The 16,209-nt window shown below is 31.4% G+C and overlaps 1 protein-coding gene across 1 annotated transcript in view; it reads right to left on the bottom strand.

Moving 5' to 3' along the window:
• Positions 1-16,209, bottom strand: part of LOC118184686 (uncharacterized) — a 47,922-nt gene extending 31,713 nt beyond the window's left edge. Inside the window, exons 1-3 of the mRNA XM_035354400.2 lie at positions 15,677-16,209; positions 12,044-12,199; positions 2,292-2,564 (exon numbers count right to left, since the gene is read on the bottom strand). Coding sequence (XP_035210291.2) covers positions 2,292-2,564; positions 12,044-12,199; positions 15,677-15,818 — 571 coding nt within the window. The 5' untranslated portion in view covers positions 15,819-16,209. The remainder of the gene's footprint in view (positions 1-2,291; positions 2,565-12,043; positions 12,200-15,676) is intronic.

The following is a 16,209-nucleotide window of genomic DNA, read 5'->3' as shown; positions in this document are numbered from 1 at the left end:
CGTAAAAAAGTCTGAAAATATTTGGAAGGTAAGGAGAAATATTATTGTTACAAAACAGCTGGAAGCTATCACTTTGGAAAAAATCTGATGTGTAACACCACACGACTTCCTTGTACGGAACATTAAATTATACGCATTTTTTCTTGCATCTCAATTAAACTTATTGGATTGAATTAAATCTACTTCGTCGATAGCGCATAAACCACAATAGAATAAATGTACTCTTTAAAATTTATTACATTTGTTTACCATAGCGACACTCTGGCTCTAGGTTCACTTAAAAGCGTTATATTTCGTTCATATTATAACTCAGAATGCACAAAATTTATATCATTTGAAGAATTATCTAATCGTTGCCACATGTTCTATTCAAATACTATAAAAAATCTAGAACGATGTATAAAAGAAATTAAGCAATCAAAACAAAAAAGAAACAGTTTTTCACAGACGATTCAGTATTTCTCTTTCAGTTAATTCAGTTCTCACTTCGCAACAATGCAAAAATACATAAAAACTCAAAATATCTATATTAAAATTACGAAGTAAATCTTAAACTCTTATTTCCTCGAAACAATTCCAGAAGGGATTAAGCATTATTTAATTCGCAATAATAAATGAAGGCGTTATCTTTGTTGTTGCGAAGCTTAGTCTCTCTAGATTGACAATAAATCTACTATTTTGCTGTTTCAAATGTAAACAAACATTCCGCCACTTTATTTAAAAATCAGGCTTAACCTCACTTGAACAGCTTTTAAATTGTTGATAATTCTACAAATATTGCTTGCAGATTTCCTAATGGCATAAAAACCTCAACCGGAAGATAAGAACAACATAATTCAATAATTTTTAAAGCAAAAAATGCACAATTTACAAGCATATAAGGTTAAAGAAACTGAGATCACTGAGCCGGGTAATAGAGTGGATGTATATATAAATATATTTATATACGTTATATACGTTTGGTGCGGCCGATTGAAACCAAAATACGAGATGCACATCTGCATGTTATAGCAGTCCCTATATACAAAATTTCAACGTTCTGAGGCTACTCGTTTTTGAGTTATGCGAGATACATACGTAGGTACGTACAGACACTACGAAAAATTCATTTGAGAATTCATTTTAAAGCAGTTTTATAATTTTTTTGAAAGAAAAGAGTCTTTTATTCTGTTCTTACGTACAGATGTCACGCAAAAACATCCTTAAATTGCAATCGATAGCGGTCAAAATGGATATTTTCGTTGAAATATGCTGCCTGAAACGTTTCGCGATTACAATACTTCTTTTTTACTTCGTACAAGGAAGTAAAAACGTCATCACGTAAGACTTTCAAGTAATTTTTTCGTTTCTTTATTACGCACGGTAAAAATCTAGAAAACAGTTTTGCAAGTAAACCTCTCTCAGCAGCGGAAATCGATTTCTGAATATAAAGATCAATTTAAGGTAACTTAGAAAAAAAGTGGAAATTAGAGATATGAATCGGCGTTATATAAGTAAAACTATGTATGTACTCTAGTGAACGCGTTTTGAAGGTGTAACCGTACCTTCTTTTTCAGCAGCTAATAATGAAAGGAGACTCAGTACTACGCAAAAAAGCAAAAAGTCAGGATTCTTTGGCTTGTGTAACTACGGCAAAGCCTGGAGGGCTATCTGCCTAAGGGAAGGGATGCCTTTGTGGAGGACTTTCTAAGGAAAACTCTCTTGTAGGCACGTTACACAAGGAGGAAATCTACGAAAGCGCCCATGCAGCCGGCCCGCTCGCGGGATTCGAACCTCGGACCGAACTAACAGTGTTCAGCGACTTTACCGCTCAGTCGCTGGTGGGCCTCCAAAGGCTCGGGAAGAAGATACATGAGATAGTTTTGTCACGGTATGCTGATTCTAAACAAAGCACATAAAATCATCTATTGATGAAAAATTCAAACAAAAAATCAAATTCTTTGACGGCTAAGGCTAAATTAAGAGTAAAATTCAAATCATTAATCAAAGCAGAAAACTTTGGCGTATATAAGTCTTCACGAAATTTGATTCGCCAATCGAAAATGTTCTGGATCATTTTGTAGCAGAAAAATGGAAAAGCGAAAGCTTTAAAGCTGCGTGTTATTAGAGATATCAAGAAAACAGACACAATTCTTTAATATTTTTAGCTACGGAAAACTGGAATTTTGAATCTGAAGAAGCTGGTCTATCATTAATGCACAGAATGAACACCACGATCCGTAAGAAAGAAAACTACTGTATCAACTGAATTCTACATAGTTGTAAATTCGGAATAAAAAATATTCACTTACTGTGTTGCCCTGTATTGTAACCACAGATGACTGGTATGATACTGTTAAGATCTTGACCACTAACTTCGAAACGATCAGTTGAACACAAACCAGAACTAGGTCCAATAATATAGAAATCTTCAAAGTCGATTCTCAACTGGCATGTCTTTGTAAATAATCGTTGTCTGACCGTGAAAGTACAAACATCGTTGGCACTGGACCACGTGCTAGGGTAACCAGGATTGATAAAATAAGACATGTTGGCACTTGTTGTAGCGCCACAGGATGCTGCATCTTATAAAGGCACAGATTTGTAAAAACAAAATAAATAAATTACGTTTATTTTAATGAAATACATTGATAAATAAAATAAATAAGTCTTAAAATTTAAAATAACTACAAAATGAATTACATAGATGAAACTTTCAGTTATTTTACAGTAAACTTAACTCAGAAGGGGAAAAAATAGTAAATTTCATTCTAGTTCATTCAGTTAAAGGTAGATGTAATCAGAAACATAATGTAGAATTTTCAAAACATTATAATGCTTCTGTTGTTCAAAATAATGTTTCAGGAATAAAAAGCGTTTTGCTGTTAAGAAGATTCATTGAATAATTCTGCTGTTGCAGTAGAACAAGCAAAAATAAACGCTCTTAAAATAAATTTTATTAAGCTTCTTAAAACAGGTATATCAATATTATCAATAAATTTTTTTAAACTTTTCTCCATCTTCAAAAGAACTTAAGTTTACTAATTTATTGGTATGCTCGTGTATTTACTTATTTTTACATCGTCTACGTATTAATAAATAACCCTGACAACGGAAAAATCACTCTGAGATAATCCAAATTCCGTCATCAAATATGTTCAAGCCACCTTTCGAGGAACAAAATTATCATAACTGTGGCTGAAAAAGTGCAGCAGAAGTCCACTTATCTGGATTCCAGATATCCGGATTATCAAATAAACAGATCACCTATTATTTCTAGGTTAAGTAAAATTGACTCTTTGTGATTTCTATTTCTTTTTTAATTTGAAAAATAAAAGAATGATACTCTGTAGTACATATTTATTAGAGAAATTCAAAATATTTATTTAATATAAGAATTCTTAAATAAATATATAAGACCATGACTCCTAATATAGTAATAAATATTTATTTAAGCATTCTACGTATTTACTTAAAAATTATTAATTTAACTTTGCTAAATGTGTAACGCATGTAGGTTGAACCTCAATGTAAGCAAAATAGCTACAGCATTTTACTTTACATTTCCACTAAAGTCATAAATTAAGTGTAAAGTATTAGTGAAAAAAAACTGAATAATATACTTAATTATTTCACTTTTTTATTATTTTAAGGCAATAAGAAAATGTTTTCTTTTAATTCTAAATGAATAGAAATGGTTTATTCGTTTTGTTTTACACTGATAAAAATTTATTTTCTATTGTTATAGTAAAAATAAAAAAACAGAATCTTACATTTATTTTTAGAACCTGAGTAATTAGAAATCGATTTCATTATTTTATGTTAGTTCAAATGGGAATGTATTTTGTGTTTAAACTTACAAATGTCACTTAATTACTTAACTTTGTCGGGAAAATTATATTTGATCTTTGCTTCACGGAAATTAAAACATTTTGATTTTTAACTTCATAATCATTGTTTAAAAAATAAGGTAAACCAAAAACTAAAATTTCTTCCCTTGCATCACAATAAATATACCTTAAGGGCACATTTACTATAATTGCAGTAAATATGCCTAAAAAAATATGTAGTCGTTAAATCAACCTATATAATGTCGCAGTATAAAAATTACAAATAATCTTTATTTCTAAATATTTCGATAAGTTCCTAGTTTGTCCAGATATCTGGATTTCACTTGTTTTAGAATTTCGGTTCATTTACGAGCTATAAAAATTTCATTTATTTACCTTGATTTTTAAAACGGTTATACGAAATGAAATAAAGTGAAGTTTATGCGAAAATAAAGTGAAGTCAAAGATAAAGTTTCGAAGTTTTATTTTTATTATTATTATTACTATTTAACTTATAGCATTTTCATCTGATTTAAATTCTTTAACACGGCATTTACGAAAATTATTTAAAACTGTTCGTATAAATTAATTTAACAGTTCCTTAAAAAATATATATACCATTTTGTTTTATCTTTTTGTCTTATTGATATTAAATTGAGTTGCAGATAATTAGGGTCCAAAAAAATTAATGTTCTATTACATGTACACTGCGGGAAAAAAAAAAAAAAAAAAAAAAAAAGACAGTTTTATATTCCCCGTTCTACTGGGCCGATTGACGACATTTAATTTGCGTTTGTCATGTCTCCAAAGCGTGACTTAAAATGTGTATTATATATATATATAGCATTGTTCTAATATAAGTAGTTTGACACAAAATTGGACTTTTTCTGAAATAACATACCAATTTTCCATATTTCAATTCTACGACTCAAATTGCGCCAAACTACCAAGTTTTGCAATTGGTTGCCATATATTAAGAAGTTCGCTAAGTGAATTATTCTTGGCGCAAACTGAAAAAAATTGCGCCAAGATAAATTTTTCAATTTCTACGTAAATTTTGCACCAAATTTTACAAAATTTAATATCTAGGCATAATTTGAGTCGTAGAATCAAAATATGGAAAAAAATTGATTTTTTGATATTATTTCAGAAAAAGTCCGATTTTTGCGTCAAAATACCTATGTTAGAACAATGATATATACAAATCTAATATATATCCTAAGTCGCGCTTTCGAGACATGAAAAGGCCCACCAGCGGCCGAGCGGTAAAGTCGCTGAACACTGGTAGTTCGGTCCGAGGTTCGAATCCCGCGAACGGGCTGGCTGCATGGGCGTTTTCGTGGTTTTCCCCATGTGTAACGTGTATACGAGCCAGTTTCCCTTAGAAAGTCCTCCACGAAAGGCATCCCTCCCCTTAGGCAGATAGCCCTAGTGTGCTTTGCCATAATTAAATACACCACACCGAGACATGAAAAACGCAATATGAATTTTGTGAATCGGCTTAGTAGAACGGGAGATATAAAACTGTCCTCCTTTTTTTTTATAATATAAAATCTTGTGACCCGTCACTTATCGCCAAAACTAGAACCAAGCTTGAATGTTGATATTTACTGTAATTATTTAAAACAGATATTTACTTTACTTATCTTTATTTCATTGCTTTACTGTTTTTAAGCAATGTGCCATATTTATATTAATTGTTTGAAATATGATTAATTGTATGGAAACTCTGAAAGAATTGCATAAACGTAATTGTCTTACATATTTACATGCAGTTTTCTTCAATATAACGCACGACTTGTTCTATAATCTATGAAGATGAATATTTCAGCAACAAATTCATAACATTACAATAATATTTTAATGATTCTAAACCCACCAGCGGCCGAGAAGCTAAACTACTAAATACTGTTAGTTCGATCAGAGTTTAAATCCCGCCGAAATGGTTAGCTGCACTGGAGCTTTTATGGTTTTCCCATATTCAACGATTTCCGATATGATAGCCAGTTTTCCTTAGGTAGTCCTTTACAAAGATATTCTTTCCCTTAGGCGGTAATCCTAGAGTTCTTTGCCATAGTTTAAAGAATATAATCCAAATCCTAATGATTCTGAAAAAAAGAATTTATTTCCTCGCAGTACAAATATTCCATGTTAGCACATTCAAGCGTCATATTTATATTGAATATATAGTTCCAGATTTTGCACTTCCCAGAAAATCATTTATTCCTTTATCATCTGCACAATTTTGAAACCTGAATCCCGACAAGAATTCTCTTCCCTGTCTTGCTTATTTTGCACATGACTCGATGCCTCCATTAATAAAATAATAGTAAATGCTTTGTATGTACGATTCAAAGCAGCTCTTATAAAACTGCATGGTCTTCGCTTGCGTGATAGCGTGCATCTCTAGTGAATTCATTACTCATCAGCACTTCCTGAAGTGTCAAATGTTCCCCGTGGGTATGTACGCACAAACAGAGAAACGCCATTAGAACCTGAAGAAATTTTTCTTTTGAATTTAATTCTTGTAATGTAGTACGTGAGTTGTCATCGATCGAGAAGGATCTAACTGAATGTTAAGGGTCAAAGAGGATGATGTCCGTTTACGAATATTTTACTTCAATGCACCTAGAGTGAATGCTATATTTTATATCACTTCTCACTACGCTAAAGTATGTTTTGAATGCTACAAATTCAGATCATTTATACGCATTTATATTTTTCATTTTTTGTCTATATCTTGCTATGATTTCAATACTTCCTTCTTCTGTTTTCTCTCGTCATGGTTGCTGTACCTTTCTGTTCGTATACTGTGTGGTAAGTAAAGTAATGGAAAAGATATATTTGCATTTCCTAATAGCAGATTGCATTTGTTAAAAATGACTGCGAAACATGAAGATTTAAAATAAATGAGATCTTCAGAATGAGACAATAAGATTCGTTTAATACAACAAATAATTTCTTTTTAATACAAAGTGCTCTGGCTTTTGCTGCGTCGAAGTTCTTGTTAAATGAGATTCCGATTTTAAAATGCAAGTTAAAATTTGATTCCATCTAAACTTGATTCAACTGTAAGCCACATTCGGTTTTTATTTTCCTCTATCCTTTAAATGATATTTTGATGTTATGTTTTTAGCAAAATGCTTCCAAAATTTTGAACTGTTACTTTATACTACGTTACTACGCATTCCACTAGGCGAAAGATAAAATTTGTACTTCATCATCCTCATAAACTAGGAAATATTCTGTTCCTAGAACGTTGCTATTTGATGTGACTCAAGATGTTTAACTTGTCCTTCAAATTACAACAGCACTGCTTTAAAAAAACTGGGCCGTTTAATGCAATACACGCATTTCTTAATTATTTAAATCGGTATTCATTTATTTTTATAATGCATTTAATTGATACAAAATAAAACATATTTGATTTATAATATTGTTACGAAATACCCAGCCGCGGTAAATTAACTTCCCGGCAAATAGCAAAGGAAAGCAGGGTTTCAAGATTTGGCGCGAAATCGCCAATGTGGCCATATTTGGCGACAAAGCTGGCGATATACCATATATTTATGGAGAACATTCTAGAATGAATTCTTACAGGTTTCGCCCTGAATGTTCTCGAAGGCAGGCCGAAAGCTATATAAACCCTGCCTGTACGTGGAGTAGCAGTTCCAGTTTTCCGACTTAAAACATAGTGCGATATCTTATCATTGCATATTTGTATATAGCCGTACATATGTTTACTTAGCGTTTTAGATTTCTGTTTGTATACCTAAATTAATTGTTTTCTGCATCATGTTTCTTTTCCCTTGTGATTTCAAAATGTTATGACACTACTCCACACGCCTTGCTGTCCATGATCGGATTATTTCTGACCGAGCGATGTATCGGTCCCCTTTCTTTCCTACCTGCCTAGCTCCCTTCGGGGATACTACGCCCGGACTCTACCACGTGATGCGCCCTTGCGGCATTATTTTATAGAGCCGGACACACTGCACTCTGTGCGATATTCCGGCAATACAGGAACAGTCAGTCAGTCAGGAGTAGCAGTGCATCACAAGGTCATTGTGAGAGTGCATCGTGAGTGCATCGTCGAGTGCATTGTGAGTTGTAACGTGGAGAGAATCGAGAGAACGTTGAGATCCGAAAGCGACCTAACCGATTCGAGAGCTGTACTCTAGTGCCTTGCCGTGAAGCTGTCTTCACCGTTACAGCCTGATAGCCTGAAGGCTGTGTTGCTGATTGTTTCAGCGTGCTTCTCGTAGTTTTTGACGACTGTAAACATGTTTTTGGAACTGTCCGGAGTAATACTGGCTAATAAATTGTGTTTTCATTCTTCATCAAGTGTTGTCGTCAGTCGCTCCAAATCCATGAACCCATAGAAACGCAACAATATATCTAACTTACAATTTTTATAAACATTTACAGCATTACTGTAGTTAATAAAAAGCTTTTCTTGTAATCAAAATTACGCATTCGGTATCAAATTATTTTCCAAAAATCGTTTTATTACTGTTTGTCTTAGTTTTACTTTTTTTAAATTCTCCATGAACATGTGCTAATGTATTAAAGTTATGCAGAAACTATGAATTTTCTTTCTGAATTAAAGTGAAATCTCTTCTCTTTCGATGAGCTAATTTGCTTAAATATTCTTAGTAATAACTTCAATCAGATATGTACATTTGGTACATATGAATGTTTACGACTTTCCTTAAAATTTCTCATATTATGTAGCACAAAATTTAATGGATAGGAAGTTTTGTTTTGGTAATTTACATTATCAAATATGAAAAGTTTACTTTCTGCTACCAGATATACATTATTCAGCATTATCCAGTGTTACCCGAAACTTAGGAACGCTTATGTGAACTTAATGCTTGATTGAATCATAGAAATAATGTAAATGTACAACTATTGCAGCTTATTGTATTTTCAAAGGTAATTTAGGAAACGCTTTCAGTTGTTCTCATAAACTATAACAATTGTAGTCAGAAATAATGAATAGCTCAAAAACGAATTTCATTAATCAACAACTTCGGTACAACAGAGTGCTATATTAAAAATAGCAGGAGTACGTATTTATGAACAAGAAGTATGTCTTAAAAAGATTTATATAGTGTCCTTCAATTTAATTTACAGATGCGTAATAACTTAAACATCTTGTAGATCAAATGTTATCTGACATTTGTCGAAACGTTTAATTAATATTCTTTATTTTTGACGTTTACTTATGCTACATGTAATTTAAATGGAAGTATTATATATGCTTGAAATGTACAAGATAATTTGTGAGTTACAAAAGCATTACGTAGCAACAAAAATACGATTTCTGAGAATAAGGTTTTAAATTTCAGAGTGATATAGAAGCATTTTATTTTTTAATTTCTTAAAAGTTAATCCTCAACTGTGCATCTGTCTAAACATAAAAATATTTAGGCTCCGATTATTAAATAAATCTATGGAAATCTTTAATAGTTATCTTATTTACTCTATTTTGTAAAGATCTGTGTGAAAAATACGAAATCTTGTTGGTATCTGCAAATAAAACTTTCATATAACCAATGCAATCCAGGAGTTAATTATCGGAAAATAGATCCATTTATTCTGAGGAAATGTTTTAAACGGTAAGATAGGTCAATCAATTGCAAATATTGCTTGAGCCTTTCGAATCAAGTGTTCTGAAATATCAGAAATTTAAAAAAGGTTTAAAAGCAGTGAGACTATGAAAAATGATCCGCAGAAAAAAGATACAAGGAATATAATTTATTCATAAGATTGCTTAACTGTATATCTTCTCAGGAGAAATGTAACTCTCCAATTTGATATTTATAATATTTGTAAGGAATTTAGCTATCTCTTAACCGATAACCAAACTCATATTCCCATGGGTCAGCGGTGAAATGGTCATTATACGCGTTCTGAAGTATGAATTAAAACCTCGCTTAAACTTACATCATGATAATAGGCACTGAGGACAAAGGGATTGAAGTAAACTCTCCATTATATGTAGATTATTCATTTCTAGACAGAAGACAAGTGACTATTCAAATGAACTAGCAGATTATATAACTCGTTACCTTGCATGGAATATCATCGTATGGTCAGCTTAATATAACAGTATAACAATGATAGATTTCGAAAGATATTAACACTAGCCTTTGCTCTTTTCTATAGGAGAGGCCACGATTGGCATAAAATTTCACGATACTATACACTCATGCAAAAGTAAATGCGTAAAAATGTTTATCTGAACATCCTCACACGGAAAAAGATGCTATTGTATAGGAGAAAGTTCAAAATATTCGGGAAATGATGAATCCTGCCAAACATTTCCAAAGTATTAGGCGCAAAATACTTTCTTGGAAACTTCATTGGCTTCTGATACATTCTTCAAAACGTTCTGAAGCTCACCGCTTCTCACATTCTCCAGAAGTGTTTATTACTAGATCTGTAAATCTTTTGATTAAAGGCACTCATATCGACCATTGGAATCAAAAATAGCAACAATGTCGACTGAAGATTTTGTTTTTCATATTTCACCTACAACCGAAGCAAATCATTTAAGAATCGGTATTTCAAATTACATTTTTTCACTTTACAACTTCTTTTTAGCATTTTCATCAATTAAATGCGTATACTATGCCTCTGGAAATATAATTAATGAGATGGACTGCTAATTCTGAGTACATTCGTAGAGTCATGAGAAAGCATGAGACATGACAAATGAGAAATATCTTCGCCAGGATTCGAACTACGAATTTCCCGATTGCTAGCCAGACGTGCTTCCAATTACACCCTGAAGGCACACGGTAAAGAGGGAGAAAATATTTTACTTTCTCCTCCACTTAAAGAGCGACTGGGGAGAAGGGAATCTGATGATGACGAATTCTCGTGGTCCACCACCTTGTAGTTCGAGCGCCACTGAAGAGTCATTTGGAATTTTACTGGAGCAGGAAGCCATGAAAAATGAGTTATACCGTTCGCTGAGACTGTAACTCTGAACCTTCTGATTGCCAACCGGACGTGCTTCCAATTACACCATGGAAGGCATGCGGTAAGGAGGAAGAAAATGCTTCACATTTTAAAGAGCATTATTTTAACTCCATTCTAAGAGCATTACTAATCAATCCACAGAAAAACTGTCTGTATGTGATGACGAAATCTTAAAAAATTAAACAATTTCATAAAAAGCATAAGAGAAATTTATCGGTTTTCTTTTTATTCTAATGTTTGTTGAGTTTTCCAAGATTTTTTCCTTCTTAATTCATGTAGCAGAAATTACAATATTCTGTTCTTAATAATAGCAAATTTTGCTTTTGAATATTAATCGTATTTATTTAAACAAGAAAATAAAATTTTTAAATGTGGCTAGATTATTAATGTGATACAATAGTAGTAATTAGGGCAAATGAATGTTTTACCAGGAATGTAAATTTTTTCTTATGTGCTTCAGCTTTATGCTATTTAAATTTATTTAGCATTTACTACTCTTTTAATTGTTACACAAGTTTGAAGCCTTTCTCGAATGACTTAATATTTCTATTATTTTTAATTTATGCAATGACAAAGAAATTGCGGAAAAAATTCATTGACCTTCAGTGGCTATTATATGACTTCAATTCGTATTGATTATATATTTAATACTCGTAGCTTTACGTCCGTGTGTAATGATAGTTATCCATTGGATATTTTCCTCTTTTGTATTATCCTAGACTTTTTCATCTTCTCTTACTGTTCTTATCTAACGTGATAAGTGCTATCCTGTTAAAAGTATCTAATTAAAGAGTTAAAATTATACATCCTGAAGCCCACACAGCAAAGATTTTAACATTTACTTTTATACAATCCCTAATATCAACAATGAAATTACTTTTTTCAGTGACTATTATATGAATTTTTCTATGTTTTTCACAGTCACTCGTACTCATTGCTTTTATGAAGAAAATATAAACAATAAAGGTATGGTAATACTGTTCAATCCTATTGATTCTGATCATAAAGCTCTGGAGCTAGATTAAAATAAAAATTCTTGTAAGTATTTGCATTTCTTTGTTATTATATTTTTCAAAATATTCCTGTAATATAATATGTAATATTCCTATAATAGTATATTTAAAGGGGGAAATAAAAAAGCATCTGAAAGGAAATGGAGCAGTTAATTTAAAGCTCCATTTTAAGTAAAAATAAATATTATTCTATGTCATTTGTATTTACAGATAATAGTCTTAACTTACGAACACAACAAACTCCGAGGCCCCATGCGCAAGTTTCCATGCCTCTGCCACCTGACTTGATGCAATCTTGAGCAGATAAACAGGATCCTATAAAACCGGAAGTAGTTTTGCAACTGTCCATCATAGAAAAAGGAGCTATAAATCGGAAGACTGACACTGAAATTATAAATTCATTCAATAGTCATAAATCTCCATAATTCATATTTTTGTACATTATCAGTCAGCTGAAAAAAATTTGAACAAAGTTCATCATAAAAGTATTGTTATAGAAAGTATAACAGTCGATAATGCATTATATCATAACCTTAAAGGAATAAAATTGTGTATGTGATGCGAGCAGTTTGTTCGTTTATATTTTTAAATGCAAAAAATGGAAATCCTTAATAAACATACTGTTACAGCTTATATTTTTTGTACAAACTAATAGTCTTAATAAATATTCACCGAAGATCTTGACATGCATTTCTAAACATGGCATCTTAAAAATCAACAAAATTTTGTAGTAATTACTTTACTTTATTTTCATAGTTTTCAGAGTAATTGTACTATTCTTAATTAAAACACCGCTTGCAGAAGATCTCTACCTCCACCACAAGCATTATATTATCTTTAAGCATGAGATTATTAAAAAATATGATACATGAGATATTCAAAAAACAATATACCTTTTAAAGAAAAATATATTTTCGTTTTAATTCATAGATGTAAAATGATGTTTTCCCCTGTACGTTAATGAGTATTTTTTTTACGAATTAATAGTCAAACATGTAGGCTGCTTTGGAATAAAATACCTATTTACACCTTCGTCTCATAGTCAAGATAGGGCTCGCAATTATTTAATAAAAGTAATAGAGTTTTTAAACAGTTTCTTTCTTTGAAAGAGATAATTGTCGAGACAACATATAAAACCAAAAAATATTTAATAAAATATGCTTTTAACCAAAATCAATTGTGCAAAAAAAAACTTATATTCCATATTCCATCTGTTTCTTAAAAAAAAAAAAATAAATAAAGTCGTACGTCGTACGTAATGCGCAGCAACCAACTGAAGATCCGTGGACCTCAAACGAATCTTGAGTCCTTTTCCACAGCCAACGGCAAGGTTAGAAAAAATTACCGATATTAACCGCCTTCATCTTGATACGTGTATATTTTCATATTTTTCCTTGATCACGTACGTTCTTAAATGCGCTATTTAAAATCAATAGATCAACCAAAATATGCCGATTTGAGAGACTAAAGCAGGAAAATTACATGCAAACCCTGTAAATGTTTCACTGCGGCATAGGTTTTCATAAAACATTGAAATCCACGGAAATAAATCAATTGACTAAAAATCATCTTCAGCACTCCCTTCTTCAAAAATATCAATAACAAACAGAAAATGCAATTTAACTAATGTTATTTCTCGGAAAGGTTAGATTGCTCTTGTTAACCTTAAAAGCCATAAAATTAATCAAGCCTTAAAATTTTATTGATACTATGTTGAAATAAATAGCATTGATCATTCCTGGATCTACTCCTTCGTAATATATACCGTTAGCTAAGCAAAATATACCGTTAGGCCGAAGAGTTCGTTACGTATTTAAATAAGGCGCAGAATGGCGCCTTTTGAGGCGCAGAAGCGGGCCATTACTGCTGTAAAATATTACAAGCTCTCATAAACCGAAAGAAATGCGAAAGTATTTGGTATCCCCCGTCCCCCTCAAAAAAAAAAAAAAAAAAAAATACGTAAGCTCAGTTGAAAGAAAAACAGTATGTAAAGCGAAATATAGAGCAAAAGGAAAAGCCAGTAATGCAGTAAGAATTCATTGTGACTTTGCCTTTTTTCAAAAATTAAGGCAATCGATAAATACAGTAGTATGACATAATAAAGCAATGAAAGAATATATCACAGAAGAATATTGATGAAATGATATGGATAGAAAGAAAAATTTACGATAAATATTAATTACCCTCAAAATGCATAAGGAATCCTAGCTGTAAATCACGTGCATAGCAGATATTTGAGAAAATGTCTACGAAAGATACTGTAAAAATTTCCTGTAAAATTTCCTGTAAAAATAATCAAATTATTTCCTGAGGAATTTTTTCCCTAGTTATTTTCAAAGTTATGCAAAAAAACCTGATTGCGTTATCAAATTCAAATGAATTAATTTTTTTTTTTAGTCTCGTGAAATTTATTTTCCTATGCATCATTCGAACTTCAACTGAAGATATATGACTCCTTTTCAAGAAAACACAATTTATTCCCGTTTTAGTTTACTCAATCAAGCTAAACCGCTCAGTGAATGTACATATTCCTTGATATTCCTTGTGTTACGATGCTTGTGTTATTGTTTGTGTTACGATGCATTTAAACAGAATAAAGTACTTTAACCTGTGCATAATTTTCAAAGAAAAGTTAGTATCATTAATGCGTATCAACTTTATGAGTTAAAAGTACAATAAATTATACAGACAAAATTTACTGAATTTATAACAATAGTATTTTTCTAAATTTCAGATATGCTGGTTATTCAGATGAAGACTTAAGAACCTTAGTTGAAAATACTTACAAGTCTCACTTATGAGTGATTAGTGCCCGTTAACTTTTAGTAGTAGAAAACTAAATTTTCCTATTTCTGAGTGTTAACATCGTCTTCTTGCAGTTGGTTTCCTTCTATCTTGAAATTCCTGACTAAATGCAGCAATGGAAATATAAAAATGACTTACCCTATATAATTCTTCTAGAATTTCCAAAATTGCGCTAGAATGTTTTTGAATTTTCTAAGCTTAAAAATTAAATTATGCAACTTAATATAAACTGAAGATAATAAAAGTTTACTTATCTTCAGTTTGAGACACAAATGACGTCAAATCTCACTCGAGAGCACTCGTATATAATACAAAGAGATAATTTTTTATTAAACAAAACAAAATTAAGTATGATAAAAATTATTATCATTATAAGTAATATATTGCCAATAATATTTCAAAACTGTAATAATTTGCTGCCATAGCTATTCTTGTTAATATTATCTGATTTGTTCTATAATTCTTTAGTAAGGAAAGAAAATTTTACGCGAATGTAAGTAAATAACTTCATGAAATCAAGAAATTTTCACGTAAAGCTTAAAATAATTAGTTACTAAAATTGTCATCTATATAAGAATTCTAAAATTAAAGAGAAGATTGAAAATTCATCAATATGAAGTTATTTTTATCATAATGTTGTCTTGAAATTTACGATTTTAGCCTCAGAATTAAAGTTCCCACAAAAGAATACATTTAAATCAGCGTAAGTAATTTCTTTCTTTTTTTTTTTTTAACATATCAAATAGTAAATACTATTTTATTAACGACCCTTCGTAGGAAGTCGTGATGGCTTAATATTAATTCCTCTTTAATATGTGCTTAGTATTTTTTATTAGTTATCTTATTGTGGCAAAGCGTGTACGTTTTCTTCATGAATTTCTAGTTTAAATTACACAACAGGAGATCAAGCACTTAATCTACGAAACAACTTTTATCAAGCTTGAAAAATATATAAAATAATCTAAACAATGGTGTAATTTAAAGGGATGCGCAGCTCCGTACTGGATGCGCATATTTTTATATGAAAGTCAAAAAAATCATTGCATCAAAACTCACATCTAGGTCTTCTTGGTGTTGTTATATTTTCATAACTGTTTTGAGATATCCATTGTTGAGAGGATTCGCAAAAATGCTGAAACAGTATTATCCCAAAACAAGCAGAAAGCACGTAAATACTCCTTTGATCCTGTAAAAACATAATCCGTGTATCTATTTTGATAAAATGCTACGCTGAAAGACGTGATTGGATCTTTTTGAAACTTTCTACGACTAACTGCAATTCCAAAATCACTTAAGAAATTAAAAACGAAGCCGCAATGCTATTTATATGCACCATCTATTCATCTATAATGTGTTATTTAGCACCCTATTTACCTAATTTGTAGAAGGTTTGGAGTCTGAGTCAAGGGTATGTCGTAGACCCTAAAACACCTCACCTTTGGAAAACAGGGGTGTGGTTCCGAGTATAGGGTATTCATCTCAAAAGGAAAAGGATCCAAGGCATAAAGGAAGTTTACGCACGTTAAATCAATATTGGAAAAGTTGTTATTCCTACCCATAAACTCTTTTAGTAGAAATCCACTTATTTT

Source organism: Stegodyphus dumicola, chromosome X2, assembly GCF_044657685.1.
Source record: "Stegodyphus dumicola isolate Sdum_Otavi_A_Nest chromosome X2, ASM4465768v1".
NCBI lineage: Eukaryota > Metazoa > Arthropoda > Arachnida > Araneae > Eresidae > Stegodyphus > Stegodyphus dumicola.
Note: the sequence above shows the minus strand (reverse complement) of the source record. Positions and strands in the feature narration are given on the sequence as shown.